Source organism: Rhinolophus hipposideros, assembly GCF_964194185.1.
Source record: "Rhinolophus hipposideros genome assembly, chromosome: 12".
NCBI lineage: Eukaryota > Metazoa > Chordata > Mammalia > Chiroptera > Rhinolophidae > Rhinolophus > Rhinolophus hipposideros.
The window spans coordinates 47,424,308-47,440,001 of NC_138058.1; the positions used below are offsets into that span (position 1 = coordinate 47,424,308).

At 33.9% G+C, this 15,694-nt stretch overlaps 1 protein-coding gene across 1 annotated transcript in view; it reads left to right on the forward strand.

Annotated features, from left to right (window-relative positions):
- LRPPRC (leucine rich pentatricopeptide repeat containing) overlaps window positions 1–15,694 on the forward strand; it is a 96,525-nt gene that overhangs the window by 27,031 nt on the left and 53,800 nt on the right. Inside the window, exons 15-22 of the mRNA XM_081068594.1 lie at window positions 8,930–8,957; window positions 10,794–10,851; window positions 11,938–12,044; window positions 12,249–12,326; window positions 12,670–12,714; window positions 13,065–13,169; window positions 14,175–14,305; window positions 15,008–15,093. Coding sequence (XP_080924720.1) covers window positions 8,930–8,957; window positions 10,794–10,851; window positions 11,938–12,044; window positions 12,249–12,326; window positions 12,670–12,714; window positions 13,065–13,169; window positions 14,175–14,305; window positions 15,008–15,093 — 638 coding nt within the window. The remainder of the gene's footprint in view (window positions 1–8,929; window positions 8,958–10,793; window positions 10,852–11,937; window positions 12,045–12,248; window positions 12,327–12,669; window positions 12,715–13,064; window positions 13,170–14,174; window positions 14,306–15,007; window positions 15,094–15,694) is intronic.

A 15,694-nucleotide genomic window follows, 5' to 3' on the forward strand; every position in this document is an offset into this window, starting at 1 on the left:
GAGAGCCCACTGGCCCAGATGGGAATCGAACCAGCAGCCTTTGGAGTTAGGAGCACGGAGCTCTAACCACCTGAGCCACCGGGCCGACCCCCGTCTCTGTCTTTTTGACCTACTGTATGAGGAAAAGACAGATACTCTCCCAAATCTTCCAGTGTACTAGTTACTTGAAATAATCTTATCTGTGTTATTCTTCCTACTAAGTACTAGTTGCGTTGAGTTCAGGCAGCCTTTTATATCTTTTCCAAGAAATACACAGATTTGGTAAAGGTCTGTATCAAAGAAGAAAGCACTGTGTGAAAATGGTGAGTTGGAGTTACAAACAAATTTGCATGTATGTTTAATTTATACTTTGAGTATTTAAGTACCAGGTGACTTTTATTCATTATAAATACTACTTTCTTCCTCTGTGAGCTCAGGGAGTGTTAATGACCTTTCCCTCCCACTTTTGTTATTTTGATTTAAATGTAAAGAAAAGTTGAAAGAATAATAAAGGAAACATCCATATTCCCTTTATGTAGATTTGCCATTTGTTAATATTTTGCAATATTTATTTGCTTTTCTCTCCGACACTGTTTCTCTAATACATATATGCATACACACATACATATATACACTTTTTTGCTGAACCATTTAAAGTTGTAGACATCACAATACTGGATCCTTCAGCAGCTATATCTCTCAAAAAGAAGGTTATCTATATAATCACAATACCAATATCATTCCTAAAAATTTAACAGTATAATATCATCTAATATACATAGTTCATATTAGATTGCTTCAGTTCTAGAACTTCCTTTTATAGTTGTTTTACTTTTTGATTGAGGATTCAGTTAAGTTCATATATTACATTTGATGTCTCTATATTCGCTTAATTCAAAACAATTCCTTTACTTTTTTTGTCTTTGTGATACTGACTTTGAAGAGTCGAGGCTACTTTCTCTGTAGAATGTCCCTCCCACATTTTTATGTGACATTTTTCTCATGATCAGACTCAGATGGAACATTTTTAACAAGAATACTTCATAGGTGATAAGTATTTCTTATCGTATTAAGAGCTACAATGTCAAGTGTCCACTATCAGTGCCAGCAACTTAGTTTGATCACTTGGTTATAGTGGTGTTCCCCGTATCTCTCTCCCTTGCAAAGGGACCTCGCCCACCCCCCCCTTTGTAATTACTAAAAAATCAATGGAGTGATACTTTGAGACACTGTGTCCTGTTTCCTAGCACCTTTCATTCAGTGTTTTAACAGCCATTGGCAATCCTTGTGGAATAAATTGTTAACAGTGGTGTTTTCAAAAGGATGAGTTTCTAATTTTGTCATTCTTTCTGTATTTTTAATGTTAATGACTTCTGATATTAACCCCAGTAACTTTCAGTCTGTTCATTGGTTGGAGGACTAGAGTTTTCTGTAGATGTCTCACAAATCTCCAAGGCAGGGAAGGAAGAGGTAGATAAAGTAAGTGGGATTCTGTGTTGCTCCCCTTTCGTTAGCCAGTGCAATTCTTACTCTTTTTAGTTTTGTGTGAAGTTAAAAAGGACAAGAAACCAAGGTTTATGTCTTTAATGTTTGAAAAAATACAGAACATGTAATCAAGTGGACAAACATGCTGGTAGAGCCAAATTTTTTTTAAAAAAAGAACTCGGTAATGAATTATAAAGTCAAATATATAGTAACATTTTCACATAGTTATTTTTGAAAAAAGATTGGAAAAAGTTTTTCATGTTTTTTAGTCAGTTTGAATGTCAGTTATACTTCCTAAATCCTAGACTTCTTTAAACAAAGTACTTGGACTATAAAGTTGGTCCAATGTGGTGGAAGAAAACAAATTGTATCTTCTGATATATACCCAAGTCATTCATTGAGCTTTTAGTAGCTTAATTAAAGTATGCAGAGCTGCTTGCCCCACTAATAAATGTATCTGGTTGCTATGTTTTCTGTTTCTGCTTTTTAATTTTGTGTCATAATTGTTGCTGTCAGATTTTTTTTTGCTGTCACTCTTGACAGCTTTCAGTATGTTTACCTTGAGTAACCTATACACACTTAAATAATTTGCTGTTTTTGATCTGTTGCGGGCTGAGAAATTAGGTAACAAAGTCACAGTAATTTAGAAAAATAAACAGTTCTAAATAAGGGCATGAATATCTATTTGCTATTATTTTGTGACAAAGATGTGTGGCAACTGTTTTGAATATTAGAACATGGCTCCATATTAGTTTGGTTTATTGCACTATCTTCAACATGTAGATTAATATCTGGTACATGATCAGTGCTGCTGAATTAATTATTCAGGCCTTATTTTCTGCCTCTATTTTTAGGCATTCAGTGATTTCAGAAGTATTTATTATTGAAATCGGAGATGTTGGTTGGGGTCTGAATGTGAAATATTTTAAATAACAGAGAAACTTGTCCTTTATTCTGGAGGAAGTAGACTAACAGTGCAGAAGCTTGGCTGAGGCAGAGATACATTTAGAATGTATTTTACTTTCAGGCATATTTTCATTTCTAGAAGTCCAGTTTGTTTTTTTTAAATAATCTTCCGTGTCTTCTTAACATGCTCATACTTTTTCTTCCTTCTTAACTACATGGGGATATTAATGATAGATGTTTTGATGTCCTTGACTACTAATTCTGTCATTTGTGTCATTAATTTTTCCTCGCTATGTGTGATACATTTCTGCTTTGTAATTTGTGATTGGATGCCAGACATAGATTTTATGCTGATGATGTTAATTTTATTTTTGTTTGTTTAAATATTTTTGAGCTTTGTTCTGAATAGTCTTGAGTTAAGTTGCTTGTAACAGTTTTATGCTTGCTTTTATACTTTGTTGGGCAGTACCTGGAGCAGCCTTTAGTTTAGGATTATTCCCACTAAATTAGTTTAGCCCCACTGTTGAGACGTCTCCTTTTGAATACTCTGCCTGCTAACCCGTATATATCTAGAGATTATTGGGAATATGAACTGTTATAGTCCCTGTGAATTCTGGGAATTATCTTTTTCAGAGACTTTGAAAAGGTCTCAGGTAGTTTCCTTGGCTTCATATTGTTTTGCTGACTCTCAGATGCTTTTGAGTAGTCAGCTGAAGACTGAAGACAACTCTCTGTAGACCCAGAGCTCTCTCTTTGTCAAGGTCTCGCCTCTGGTACTCTGCCCTGTAAAAATCAGTGTTAACTAGGCCCTTCCAGGAAAGTATTTTAAATCTGTAGGTTGTAACACTAGATTATGTTGATGAATTTTTCTTACTGTAGATATAGGAAAGTTTTAGGCTGTGGTAATTTGTTATTATTCATAAAAATATGTGCATAATTTGAAGTACTTGTGACTAGAGGTGATTTGTTTCTTTCCCTCCCACCCCCAAAAATAAAACATAAAATCAAAACATAATCAATATCACTACAATCCATTATCTTGGCATTAATGTCGCCTCCTATTCTTTCATGCGATGCTGAATCAGATGTATATATTTTAAAATCCCTTTGTCAGTACATTCACTATAACTATTGAAGCAATCACCTTTCATGTGCTTCTCAGGGTCCTACTGTTCTATAGCGTCTTTAGAATTGGTTGAGTGGGTAGGAGAAAATTGAATACTGATTGGCGTTCCCAACAGAGTCCAAATTAACTACCTGCAGCCCCTATAAAGATGAGCACACAAGAGATTGACTTAAAGTTACTCCTTACCAAAAATAATTATTCACAGTTACCAGTAATGTAAGAAGGTGCGGAACATTAAGTGAGATATCATAGTCACCATAATCCTAAGGGAAACTTGGATGTGCATTGAAATATTGGAATACAATTTGTGGAATACTTACATCCTCTAGTATAATCTGCCTCCTAGTGCTAGGTCCAGGGTCTGTGAGCCAGTAGTTCTTAGCACGTCTTCTGTAACCTCTTTCAGACCAGATTAATTGTTTTTTTGGCTATCCTACAATATTTTTGAAAACCCAACACTATTTTCTTTATCTTTTTAGAGTGGCAAATTAGTATTTCTATAAATTGATAAGCTCAAGAAATGAGATTACCAATCAAGTGTAACGCCTTCCTACATTTTTCCAAATTATAAGTTAAATTGTCTGTTAACATATAGGCAAACTCAGCCATAGAAATATAAATTCAGTACTGCTTAGTTAGGGTGAAATTGTTCAAGATTATTAGGGAATTTTTGCTTTTAAACGTTTTCAAAAAATAAGGCTATTTGTAAGAGTATATTTTAAAGGGCATTTAGAGCTGACTGATAAAGTTAATAAGTTCTTATGTCAAATCTAGGGCAAGGAAATGTCTAGTTAAGAGTAAGGCTTTCTTTCCTCCTAACAATAGCACTGGCTGAACAGAGTTCAAATGATTAAGAGGGCAGTAACATTTTATATGTTACCGAAAACTCTACCACCAGAAATACTGAGTCACTTCTAAGAGGCAACCTGTCACTCGAGCTAGTTCAAAACTTGCCTGGCAATACAACATAGCAAAAAGAGAAATGTTTCGGAATTTCTGTGGAGGCATGTAAGTCTTTGTAGTCCACAGAAAAAGAGTTCTGTGATCTAAAGAGGGTAGGGGTTTTCTGACCATGTGGCAACAGCCTGGACTTTGCCAGTGGGAGTCTGAACTGTTGAAGTGGTGCTGCTTTTCATATGTTGAAATATAATCAAGTTTCTGATGCTAGTCCTATTGAAAGTCGCTAAATTAAATGCCAGACGTTAAAATTCTCTTTTCAGTCAGACAGTGAAGCTCTCATTTGTGGGTTTTACAGGGGGAGGGGAAGTGCTTTATGAACTATGAGTTGTGAGTGCCCAGAAAATACTAGCTCTTACTAGTGTGTGCCAAAGGCCGGGACTGCAAAATAATAAGTAAAATCAAGGATGGATAGGAAACTTCGTGCCCTCTAGTTGTTCATAGTTGGGAGACCAGAAAGTAAGAAAGCAACTGCAAACTACTCTTGATAAGTAGGAATGTATAGAGGCAAAGGTACTCTCTTTCAGCCAAGGTTAGGGGTGGGATGGGTCAGGGCAACACGTGCAGAGAAGGTCCTGCGCTGAGCATTGTCTACAGGAAAGGAAGGCAAAGGCATGAGCCTGAAAGAACTGTGCATTTGGTGACCTAAAGGTAGATTATAAATGGTAGCTCAGGAAAGCATGAAATAATGGCAAGAAATAAAGCCAAAATGGTAGCCTGGGGTTCTTCTTGAGTGATCTCATTCTAAGTTATTAGGTTTGGACCGTGAGCCATAGTTTTTGAGCCACTGAGAGTTTACATAATGAAGATAACTTGACAGTGGATATTTGAAGTGGGGAGACAAGGGTAAGAGCAGATGGGTGACATCTACAAGGTAAAGACAACATGAATAGATGAGCAACATTTTTGGGGGGTCTTTTGAGGTGCCTGTGGAACTTTAGATGAAGATGCTTAGCCTTTCTAAGTCCGTTTCCTCTTCTGTGAAAGAAGGAATTGAAATACCTACATGTAGGATAGTCTTAAAAAATAATAATAATGCACTTGGAACCTAGTACAGAGGATTGCTTTTAAGGAGCAGATGATAGAGAAAGAATTTCTGAAAGAGACTGAGTGGCATTGCTGGAGTCTGGCCGATAATGGTCAGCAGCAACACAAATCTCAAAACATGGTCAAAGGAGACCAAAAGTGTTGGGTGAAGTTTGAGGCGAGATTAGTGGTAATTTTAGCCAGAATACAGTGGAGGTTTGGGGCCAGAAGCCAGATTGCAGTGGATTAGGAAGTGAACATGCAGTGAAAAAAACAGTGTTAACTATTCTTTACAAAAGCTTACTTTGGAAAAGATTCTGCATGGTGGTGGTGGTTGATTTTTTTTTTTTTTTTTGAACCTGTGTCATTTATCATGAAGCTTCACATTCAAGATAGTGCTTTTAGTTACTTTCGCTTGTTTTAAATATGTGTACTATTTTTAAAGTTTATCAAGTTTATCTCCATGCCTTTCTAAGGTTCTTCAGGCGAGGTCTGAAGGCAACTTGATATCTTAGCAGTATTTTTTAGTCTATGTTGTTAATACTTTGATCAAAGATATGTCTAACATAGCTTTTCTTTAAAAGGAAACCCAGCTTATTAATGTTAAGAGTTGGAATAGAGATGCAAAATTTATACCAGAGATGGTGTTTATTTTTTATTAGAGCGTTTTCACACATTCACAAAAGTAAAAGTTCTCATCACCCAGCTTCGAGTTAAGATTTTTGGCAATCTTGTTTCATCTGTTTCTTTCCCATCCCCACTCTCCTTTTTTCCCCCTGAACTGTTTAAATCACAGATCTCTTGTTATCCTGTCTATAACTACTTTAATGTACACATCAGAATTTGTTTTAAATAAAACAATATAACCACTGTAGTAGTATCACACTTGACAAAATTAACAGTAATTGAGAAGAAAAATTCACCAGATTCCCAAATGCGTATATGATACGGGAAAGGTGACAAATCACTGCAAGTCTTGCCACTTAATATTGTATGCTTTGGGGCGTTGGCCTCTCCCTTCCTTGTAAACTAATTACCCAACAACCTGCCCTGACTCCCTCTCCCGTCCAACTCCTTAGATGTAATAGTCATTTACAGGTTAAGAGTCCTTGGAATTAAAGCTGTTCCTGCCTAACCAAAAAAGATGCCTAATTTTTTATCAGTATAAATTTTGACTGTGTCTTATTCATCACTGCCCATTTTGTCCTCATGTCTTCAGTTCTCTTCTTTCACTTACTGTTTCTTTGTAAAAAATAAAAAGAGAGAATCATTTTTTTTTTTTTTTTTTGCTTATGGAAATGTCAAAGTAGTCAGAGGAGGCTTCTCTGTAATCACTGGATAGCAGAGATGAAAACTCTCTTGTAATAGTTGAGAAATTTTTTCCTGCTACAGCTTAGAGATATGATTTTTTAGGTCAGTTTACCATTTCTTCTGTTAACTGATTTCTCAGAGAAATTTTTTCCTAAATCAAACACTATGCTAAACACAGGACTTCATAAACATTTTTTTTCCCACCTATCAATAAGATTCTGTCTTTTTCAAAACTTTTTCTTAATATGCTTCAGTGGGAGGGATGATTTCATCATAAGGAAGAGGATTACAGACGGGGGCATGAAACTTTGTATTTTTATTTTGAAATAGTTATAGAATCACAGTAACTTACATAGGGCACAGAAAGTCTACCTACTCTATCCATTTTCCCCCAGTGATTACCTAACTATAGTACATTATCAAAACCAGTAATTGGACATTGGTACAATGTATGTGTGTAGTTCTGACCCTATCACGTGTAGATTTGTGTAACCATCACCACAATAAAGGTACAGAACTATTCCATCACTACAAATACCCCCTGGCACTACACCCTCCACCATCCCTAACCCATTGCAACCACTAATTTGTTCTCAATTTCTACAATATAATTTTGTTATTTTACAAAGGTAATGTAAATGGACTCGAAGTACATCATGTTTTAAGATAGGTCTTTTTTGACTCAGCATTAATGCCCCTGAAATCCATCTAAGTTGTTGTGTCTACCAGTAGTTTTTATGTTTTTAAAGTAAAAATAAATTAACTCACTGTACTGAAACTCAGTCCACTCAGAACTGCCCAACCTCAAGTTTAAAAAGGCCTATAAGTTCTGTGGGCATTTTACAATGTATGTGTGTATATGTATGTATGTATATGTATGTATGTATATGTATGTATGTATATGTATATATGTACACATATACACACACATACACATAATTGGTCTTATAGATTATTTGTTTGAATTAAACATACAAAGCTTATAGACATTAAGTTTACAAAGCTTGTAAGTAGTGTAAGACTAATGACTAGTGTTCATTGGTTGTCCTGTTTTGTAAAGGGCTTTTCATTTAAATAGGCAAAATTTGGGTGAGCTGTTCTGTTTTGCTTTCTTTGACATAATTTCAGATTTACACAAAGTTACAAGAATAGTACAGAGAACTCTTGTATCTCCATTTACTAACTTTTAGCCTTTTGCCACATTATCATCATTCATTCCCTCCATCTGTCTGTCAGCCTGTGTATACACGTACACACATATAGATATATAAAATCTATTTTTTTCAGAGCTATTTAGGTTTCAGTTGAATAAAGACCCTTTCCCTTAAATATATCAGTATGTAATTCCACAGAACAAGGATATTGTGTTACAGCACAGTTCGTAAATTCAGGAAATTTAATATTGATGGAATATTTTTGTCTGATATAGTTTATGTTCCTGTTTTATCAATTATTTTCTTTTTCCATATTTCCCCCATTCCCATACAGAATCCGGTTCAGAGATGAATGTTAGTTGTCTTTTCTCTTTAATTTTCTCTAATCTGGAATAGTTCTTCAGCCTTGGTCTTTCTTTTATGATGTTACCATTTTTGGAGGATATAGGCCAGGTATTTTACAGAATGTTCTTCATGATGTTTCTCCACGATTAGCTTCAGGTTATACATCTTGGCTGGAATTCCACTGGAACTATATTGTGTCCTTCTTGGGGAGTTAGTAATAGATCTGAAATCTCAATGTCTATCAGCAGCTCATTAGTGATGTTAATTTTAATCACCAGGTGAAGATGTTTTTCAGTATCACCATTATATGGTTACTGTTTTGACCACTACAAGTAATAAGCAGTCTTATGCAGACACTTTGAGACCATGCAAATATTCTGTTCCACCGTCAAACTGGGACCCCAAGATTTAGGAATAATTCTTAATGATTCTTGCCCAAACTAACCTTTATTTTGAGGGTTCAAAGTAGGTGAGAATCAACCTTTCTAAATTACCGTCTCCTGAAAATTCAATTTGATTTTGGAAACATTTATTTTAAGATTTTGAACTGGATGCATTGCATATAATTACTAGTATGTTTTAACTTAAAATGTTTTTTAAACCTCTGGGTTTATTTTTAATCTTTTGCTGCCCTCTGCAGGTGTGTGGATATAAATCTTTGGAGCAAGGTAAGTACTCAATTGTATTGCAAAATCATAAGGTGATGTATAAAAAGCTATTAAAAGCAAGAGTTATAATAGCTGTACACATTTATGATGTATTATAAGTTAATGAATTTAGAATCTTGAAGTTGGTAGTTTTAAAACTGCCTTCCTGGTGCATGAAATTTATTACTGAATCAATCCTTGACTTAGTCCTGAATTCTTATAGGTTTTTAACTTTTCCAAAAGACAACTGTTAAACATGATTTAAAAATATATATACATGTATATATGTTTGTGTAAGTGTATCTGTATGTGAATGTTATACAGACTAATTTTAAACTATTATTTCAAAGAAGTTAACTGCTTTTAATCAGGAAATACGATTATCTTTATGTTGAATTACAAGAAATGTAATTTTGTATTTATTAAGTTTGTAGCTTAATAAAATCACATTATTGATTAGAATTCTCATTTTAAACATTCATTCAGTATTGTTTTTAGTCTTACACTGCCACTCAAACTGTAGTCAGTTACAATATATGGTTGAGATAGTTATATTTGGAGGTACTTTTTCAACTAGGAAGATTGTTCATTGGTATATTCATTAAATGTGTCTTTGTTAAAAATTTGGTATTAAATTTGGCTGCCTTATATTTAATGTACGGCTGTAATTTCTGATAGAATTTATTATCTGTCTTCCAATGTCTTTGTTGGCTAAAAAGCAGTTTGTAGGTGAGGGTTGCTCTGCTTTGTTTTCTACCCTAATTATCCTTTGAATCACTATTAACCGCAGCGTGCTTTTCATGGCGGAGTGAAGTGGGATATGGTTAATTTTGCCTGATTTTCTGTATTAGCAAATAAATAGTAGTAGAAGTGACTGTAGTTTGAGTTGGTAACACTTATAATATGTACCAAATGCTATTTTAAGAGCAAGTAAATTCTGTTGTAGGCTACACATCAAGTAGTTCATAATTCCTAAATCAGGTCGCTTTGGAAAACAACTACTGTGTTTCTATTCTTATTGTCTTCTGCCCAAGGATATACCGCGGGTGCCAAAAATATATATACACATGACTTGTACTCATCTTTTGTTATCGGTATGTATTGATTATTGCAATTTCAGTACAGTTTTTTTCCTTTCTTAAAATGTGTATACATTTTTTTGGCACCCTCTGTATATAGTCAAATACTGTGTTCAGAAGTTACAAATCAGCACTACAGATTTTGTAATTGTTTTCATCATACAACACATATTTAGACTTTTTTAAATTAAAATTTTGCGGCAGAATTAATGTTGAAGAATAAGTGTTGTGTATTCAATTGATAAGAATCCATAGAACAAAATATTAGAACTTTTGACCACTTTTGTTTTGATGCCATTAAAATGACTGGAAAAAGATTAATGAAAAACTGAAGAAAAAAAAAAAGTTATTTAGTGGTCCAGGATATTTTACTTAATTATTTCTGTAATACTTCATTAAAAGGGAGAAACTGGTCCAATTTCAACAAGACCAAAAGCAGTATGAGAAATAATATTGATAATTCCTATAAAGTATTTCCTATTTATAACGATTCATTTAAAACAATATATCAACAAATCAGTTTAGAGGCTTTCTTAGTGACATTTCATAAAATACTGCAGTTTTCCTTCTTGGGTTTGTTCTGTTTGTTTTTCAAAGACAAGCCTATTATATAAAAACGAAACAATCTCCTTGGCAGGTGGGGGTGGTGTTGAATTACTGTGATAAAGAATGATACCTTACTGGGGAGAGGCTTTATTATTTCAAGAATTCAATTTCAGATTGTATTTGTTCTTGTTTGCTTCTCTTGCTGCAATGCACGAATTTTCTGTCTTGCCAGATAACAGAACTGTTATACAAGGATGGACGTTATTGCCAGGAGCCTCCAGGACCAACGGGTAGCGTTTCAATTTCGATGATTGTAACTTATCCACAAATCCATTCTTCTGAGTAATGATGGGCTAGAAGGATTACAGCAGTAAACATTTTCTTTTTGAAAGTGAAATTTGAAAACATTTGGATATAAATCCTTATATTGAAAACCACAACATTTTGAGGTCTATGAGGTGTTTAGTTTTATCATAATTATTTTTTAAAGACAGGATTGGAAGGCTTTTTCTTTTTCAGATATTGAGGAAATGATTCTTATAGCACCTATGGAAGTAGGCTTAAAAATCAATAATCCTTAGTGTTTATGTGATTTTAATGTTTTGCAGGTGTAGTTAATTTTAAACATATAAAGTAAGTAAAGAGGTCTTAATAGATTTTTTTCCCCACTTACATATAATTTATTACACTATTTGACAAAAATGACTTTCATATAATGAGGCTTAGAATATATGATTTTCTGAGGAAGGTACCCTTCTTGAAAGTTCAAATTTTCTATCCTTGGTATTAACACATGGCCCTATGCATTTTATGCTTGAATGCATAGGAAAATTACTGTTGTTACAAAACATTTTTGTTAATCTTGGTTTTTCATTGGTTAATAGGTAGCTCTCCACAGGATTACTGTATCTGCTTATTAAAATTATTTAACTTTCTATACTCAACATTTAATAATGCTTTCTAATTTTACATGTTTTGCTAAGTATTGCCCAGAAAAAAAAATTAGTGTAGAAATGTGTGCAAGGCATTTATTTATTCTCACTACTGTGATTTGGACAGGAGAGGGGTAAGGCCTTGGGCAGGACCACTTCTGTCACAGAGTGGTGGAAAAAAATAGATTGAAGTAAGATTCAGTACTGAAAAGCTGTCACTCGGTCTGAAAATAATTAATATTCCTTTCACTCACCAGTTAGCTATGTGCTCCCAAACCACATAATCTCTATGCCTCAGTGATCATTGTTGCCATTTCAGAGCCTCTCATCAGGGTGACATCTCACACCAAAATGATTTCTTATAAATTAATCTTGATAACATGACAGTCTCAGTAATTTTAGTGGAATGCTTTCTCTTGTGTGTTTTTTTTTTTTCCCCCACAGAAGCTGTTGGCTATTTTCTTTATAACTTGATTGACAGCATGAGTGACTCAGAGGTACAGGCCAAGGAGGAGCATTTGAGACAATACTTCCATCAGCTGAAGGAGATGGTACCGTTTCACTTTTTGCTATATAATGCCTGTCCTGCCTGACATGTAGCTATTAGATGTGAAATTGCTGCTTTTAAGTACAACCAGACCACTTCTCAATGACACGTACGAGTTGGAGACTTAAATTACGTCTGAGATAATTTCCGTTAGACAAATTTCAGTTGTCTAAAACTCAGGTTTTTATTTTCCTCCCTTCCCTTGCAGAATGTAAAAATTCCTGAAAATATCTACAGAGGCATTCGTAATCTACTGGATAGCTACCACGTTCCTGAGTTGATTAAGGTGTGTGAGAAATAGTAATCAACTTTTTTAAAATGCTTGATTTATATATGAAAGCATGTTAAAATTTTAGTTAACTATGATGTGTAGGCCAAAAAAAGTTTATTTAAACAGCAATTAAAACAAAGCCTTTTCATTGATTGTTGGTAAATACTGTTTATATATTGAAGAATGCATTTAAAACATTTATTACAGTGGTTAATAAAGTATGAACAGAATTTCTGGAAAATTTGGGAAGGATAGATAAATAGCAGTAAAATGAGGCAAGACTTTCAAAATTTGCTTTTGACATTTGCTAATATATTTTTCCATGTTTTTCTAATTCTAATTTAAATCGCAATTTTAGGATGTTAATATGTTGGTTGAAAGAGAGAAGACAGACTCTCGAAAAGTAAGTAGATTTTTACGTAGATTCTACATGCTATAATAACCAAATATAATGAGAATTCTATTTTGTGTCTTTATAAAATCAGTGGTTCCTAACATTTTGCCATCAGTATACCTCTAAGAAGCTGGTAAAAGCTGTTCCCCATCTCAGAAAAATCAACATATCTTAGAAATTTGCAAAGATTCTCACGAGTTTTATAAACCCCTAGAGTCCATCCAAGGATCACCAGATTAATATCCATGATAGCATTTCTGACATTTAAGAAAGATCAGTTTAAAGGGAAGAGTGATAACGGGTACATTCTCTTTTTGTAGTTAATTTCTTTTTTCTTTTTATTTCTGTAAATTATGCAGCTTACATCATCTGATTTGGAATCTACACTTGAAAAACTAAAAGCTGAAAATCAACCTATAAGAGATGTCCTAAAGCAACTCATAGTAACGCTTTGTTCAGAAGAGGTAACATTTATTTAAATATTTGGAATATGTTGTTATGGTAAAAAATTCTTTATAAACATAAGCAAAGCCAAATATAATGTTTATGATTTTTACAATTGATTATTATACATCATGCCTGTGAAGAATGCAATTAAATGAAAGGTTAACTAATTTCAACTACACCTTGAATGGCATGTTTTCGGGTAGCTGTAGTTTGTTTACAATAATCTGCAAAGTGAATGATAGTAACAGCTGTGATAGGTTTATCATACATGCCAAATGTCCTTTCAAGCCATGGCTCCGGTCTCTTATATCTAGATTGTCAAGCAACTGATACATGCAGTAGTCATTTGCAAGTCAAATATTACTAGGTTGTTAATGCAGGGATTGAAATTCCATTTTCCTGCTGGAAAAAAGCTCTTTCTGAGATAAAGGGTCTCTTGCCTTTTTTCAGCAGGCGTCCAGCTGTACTTTGTGTTTATTTTAGTGTGTGTCTGCAATTTGTGGCATATCACTAGACTTTTTCAGTTTCTAGTTCAATATGATTTAGTCTTACGCCTGTGATTTTAGGGAAGAAAATATAACTGACTTTAAGATTATAACATGGTACTGTTAAATTCTAAAATATTTCTCCACATTACTTGGATATTAAACTAGACTCTGAGGTACTTTGCAATGATATATATTTGTGTGTATGGAAATTGGACTGTGAGTAGAGGCTGACCTGGTACATATTTAACCTGGAAGTCTTTTTTTACAATACAGTACCAAAGCTAAAACATCAAATTTAGCATACTTGCCTGTTTTGCATTACAGATAACAAATCTTTTAAACCCTACATATATTATCTTACCTGCTTTCTGAAAGGTGAATAAAAATGTCAAAGAGCAAGGTGAAATGAATAACGTGAATCCATTTATTTGTAACGTACTCTTAACTTTTTCTACACTTTGAACATTAAAACTAGAAATTTTATAGTTTCTTTTATTTACTTCTTTCCCTTTTCACTTCTGTCCTTTATTTTAGAACATGCAAAAAGCTCTTGAATTGAAAGCAAAATATGAATCGGACATGGCTGTTGGTGGCTATGCAGCTTTAATAAATTTGTGCTGTCGACATGATAATGCAGAAGATGCATTGAACCTGAAACAAGAATTGTGAGTACCTTGGCGCTGACACAAATCATCGCCATTAATGCTGATATACAGTCCTTGATGGATCATGATTGAACATTACTCTCTTATATACTGTAATTTAAAAACAACTTTTTTTGTTAGTGTTTTTGAAATTTCATAATATGGGACTCTGATGAATTATGCTTGCTTTCAGCAGTCTTTCTGTATAAGACATTCTATTCCTTAAAGCAAAGGGTGTTTTTCCCATTGATTATACAACTGCGTATCACAGCAGGGTGATGGTAAATAACTAAGGCTTGTTAAACAGTCTTTTTTTGTATACTGTCGTGTACAAAATTCTCTGCATTTCTCAGGTATCTTTGTTTTTGTAATTCTGATAGATTTATCAAATAAAAATACGTCTCTGGGTATTTCAGTGTTTATGACAAAGTTAGAATCACCCAAAGTGCCATGAAAAGAGAGTTCCTTCCTGTGTATCATGTGCAGATGGAGTGATGCAGTTTGTATCTAGTTTTAGAGTTTTACTTCTTTTGTCATTTTGCATATAATTACATGTGAATTTGTATGTGGCTTCAGAATAAACTTTAAAATATAGAAGCCAATGTTAATAATAATTCAGACCATCTGATGAGTTTTTGAAAAGTGATAAAATGGATATTGCATTTCTTTTGTCAGTTAATCGACTGTTAACATAATTAATATAAATGTGGCTTTAATTTTTAGTGACCGTTTAGATTCATCCGCTGTCCTTGACACCAACAAATATGTAGGCCTTGTAAAAGTATTGGGAAAACATGGCAAGCTCCAAGGTAAGCCTGGTGTATAAAGGAACTATGTGATGCAAGTATCTTGCCGCTGGAATAACATGTGAATTGATATTAATGGTATATCATGTCCTGCAAAGTGCTTGAACACTTTGCATACAAATTTGCATGTGAATCCAACCAAAGCTGCATGGACAGTATAGGCCATTAGTTTTAATGGATTGGCAAGCTTGTCATTTACATTTGCACAGCTCAGTGCTTTTTGCATTTCTGCAGCTAGTTTTTATTAGCATTGCTGTTTGGGTTGAGTTGGAAGATCATGACTTATGGCACAGTTTGCTTATATGCCTGCACTAATGGCTTTGTTTCTGCTTAAGAAGGTCTGAAGGCTGAACATAAAACCTATACATGTAACCTTTATTTAAGAGTGTGAGTTTTGCAGTAGTCTTTGTCTTAACTTTTAATAACATTAACAAAATGTATACTTTAACAAGTTTTATTTAGGAGTTTGCAGCGGAAGCCTAGATGATTGTATAGCTGATGTGCATATTCGAATTTTTCTCATTATTGAGAGAATGCTGAGCATTACACAATTAATTACCCTTGATAATATATTCTTACTGTTTGCTTGTTTCTTAACTTTCTC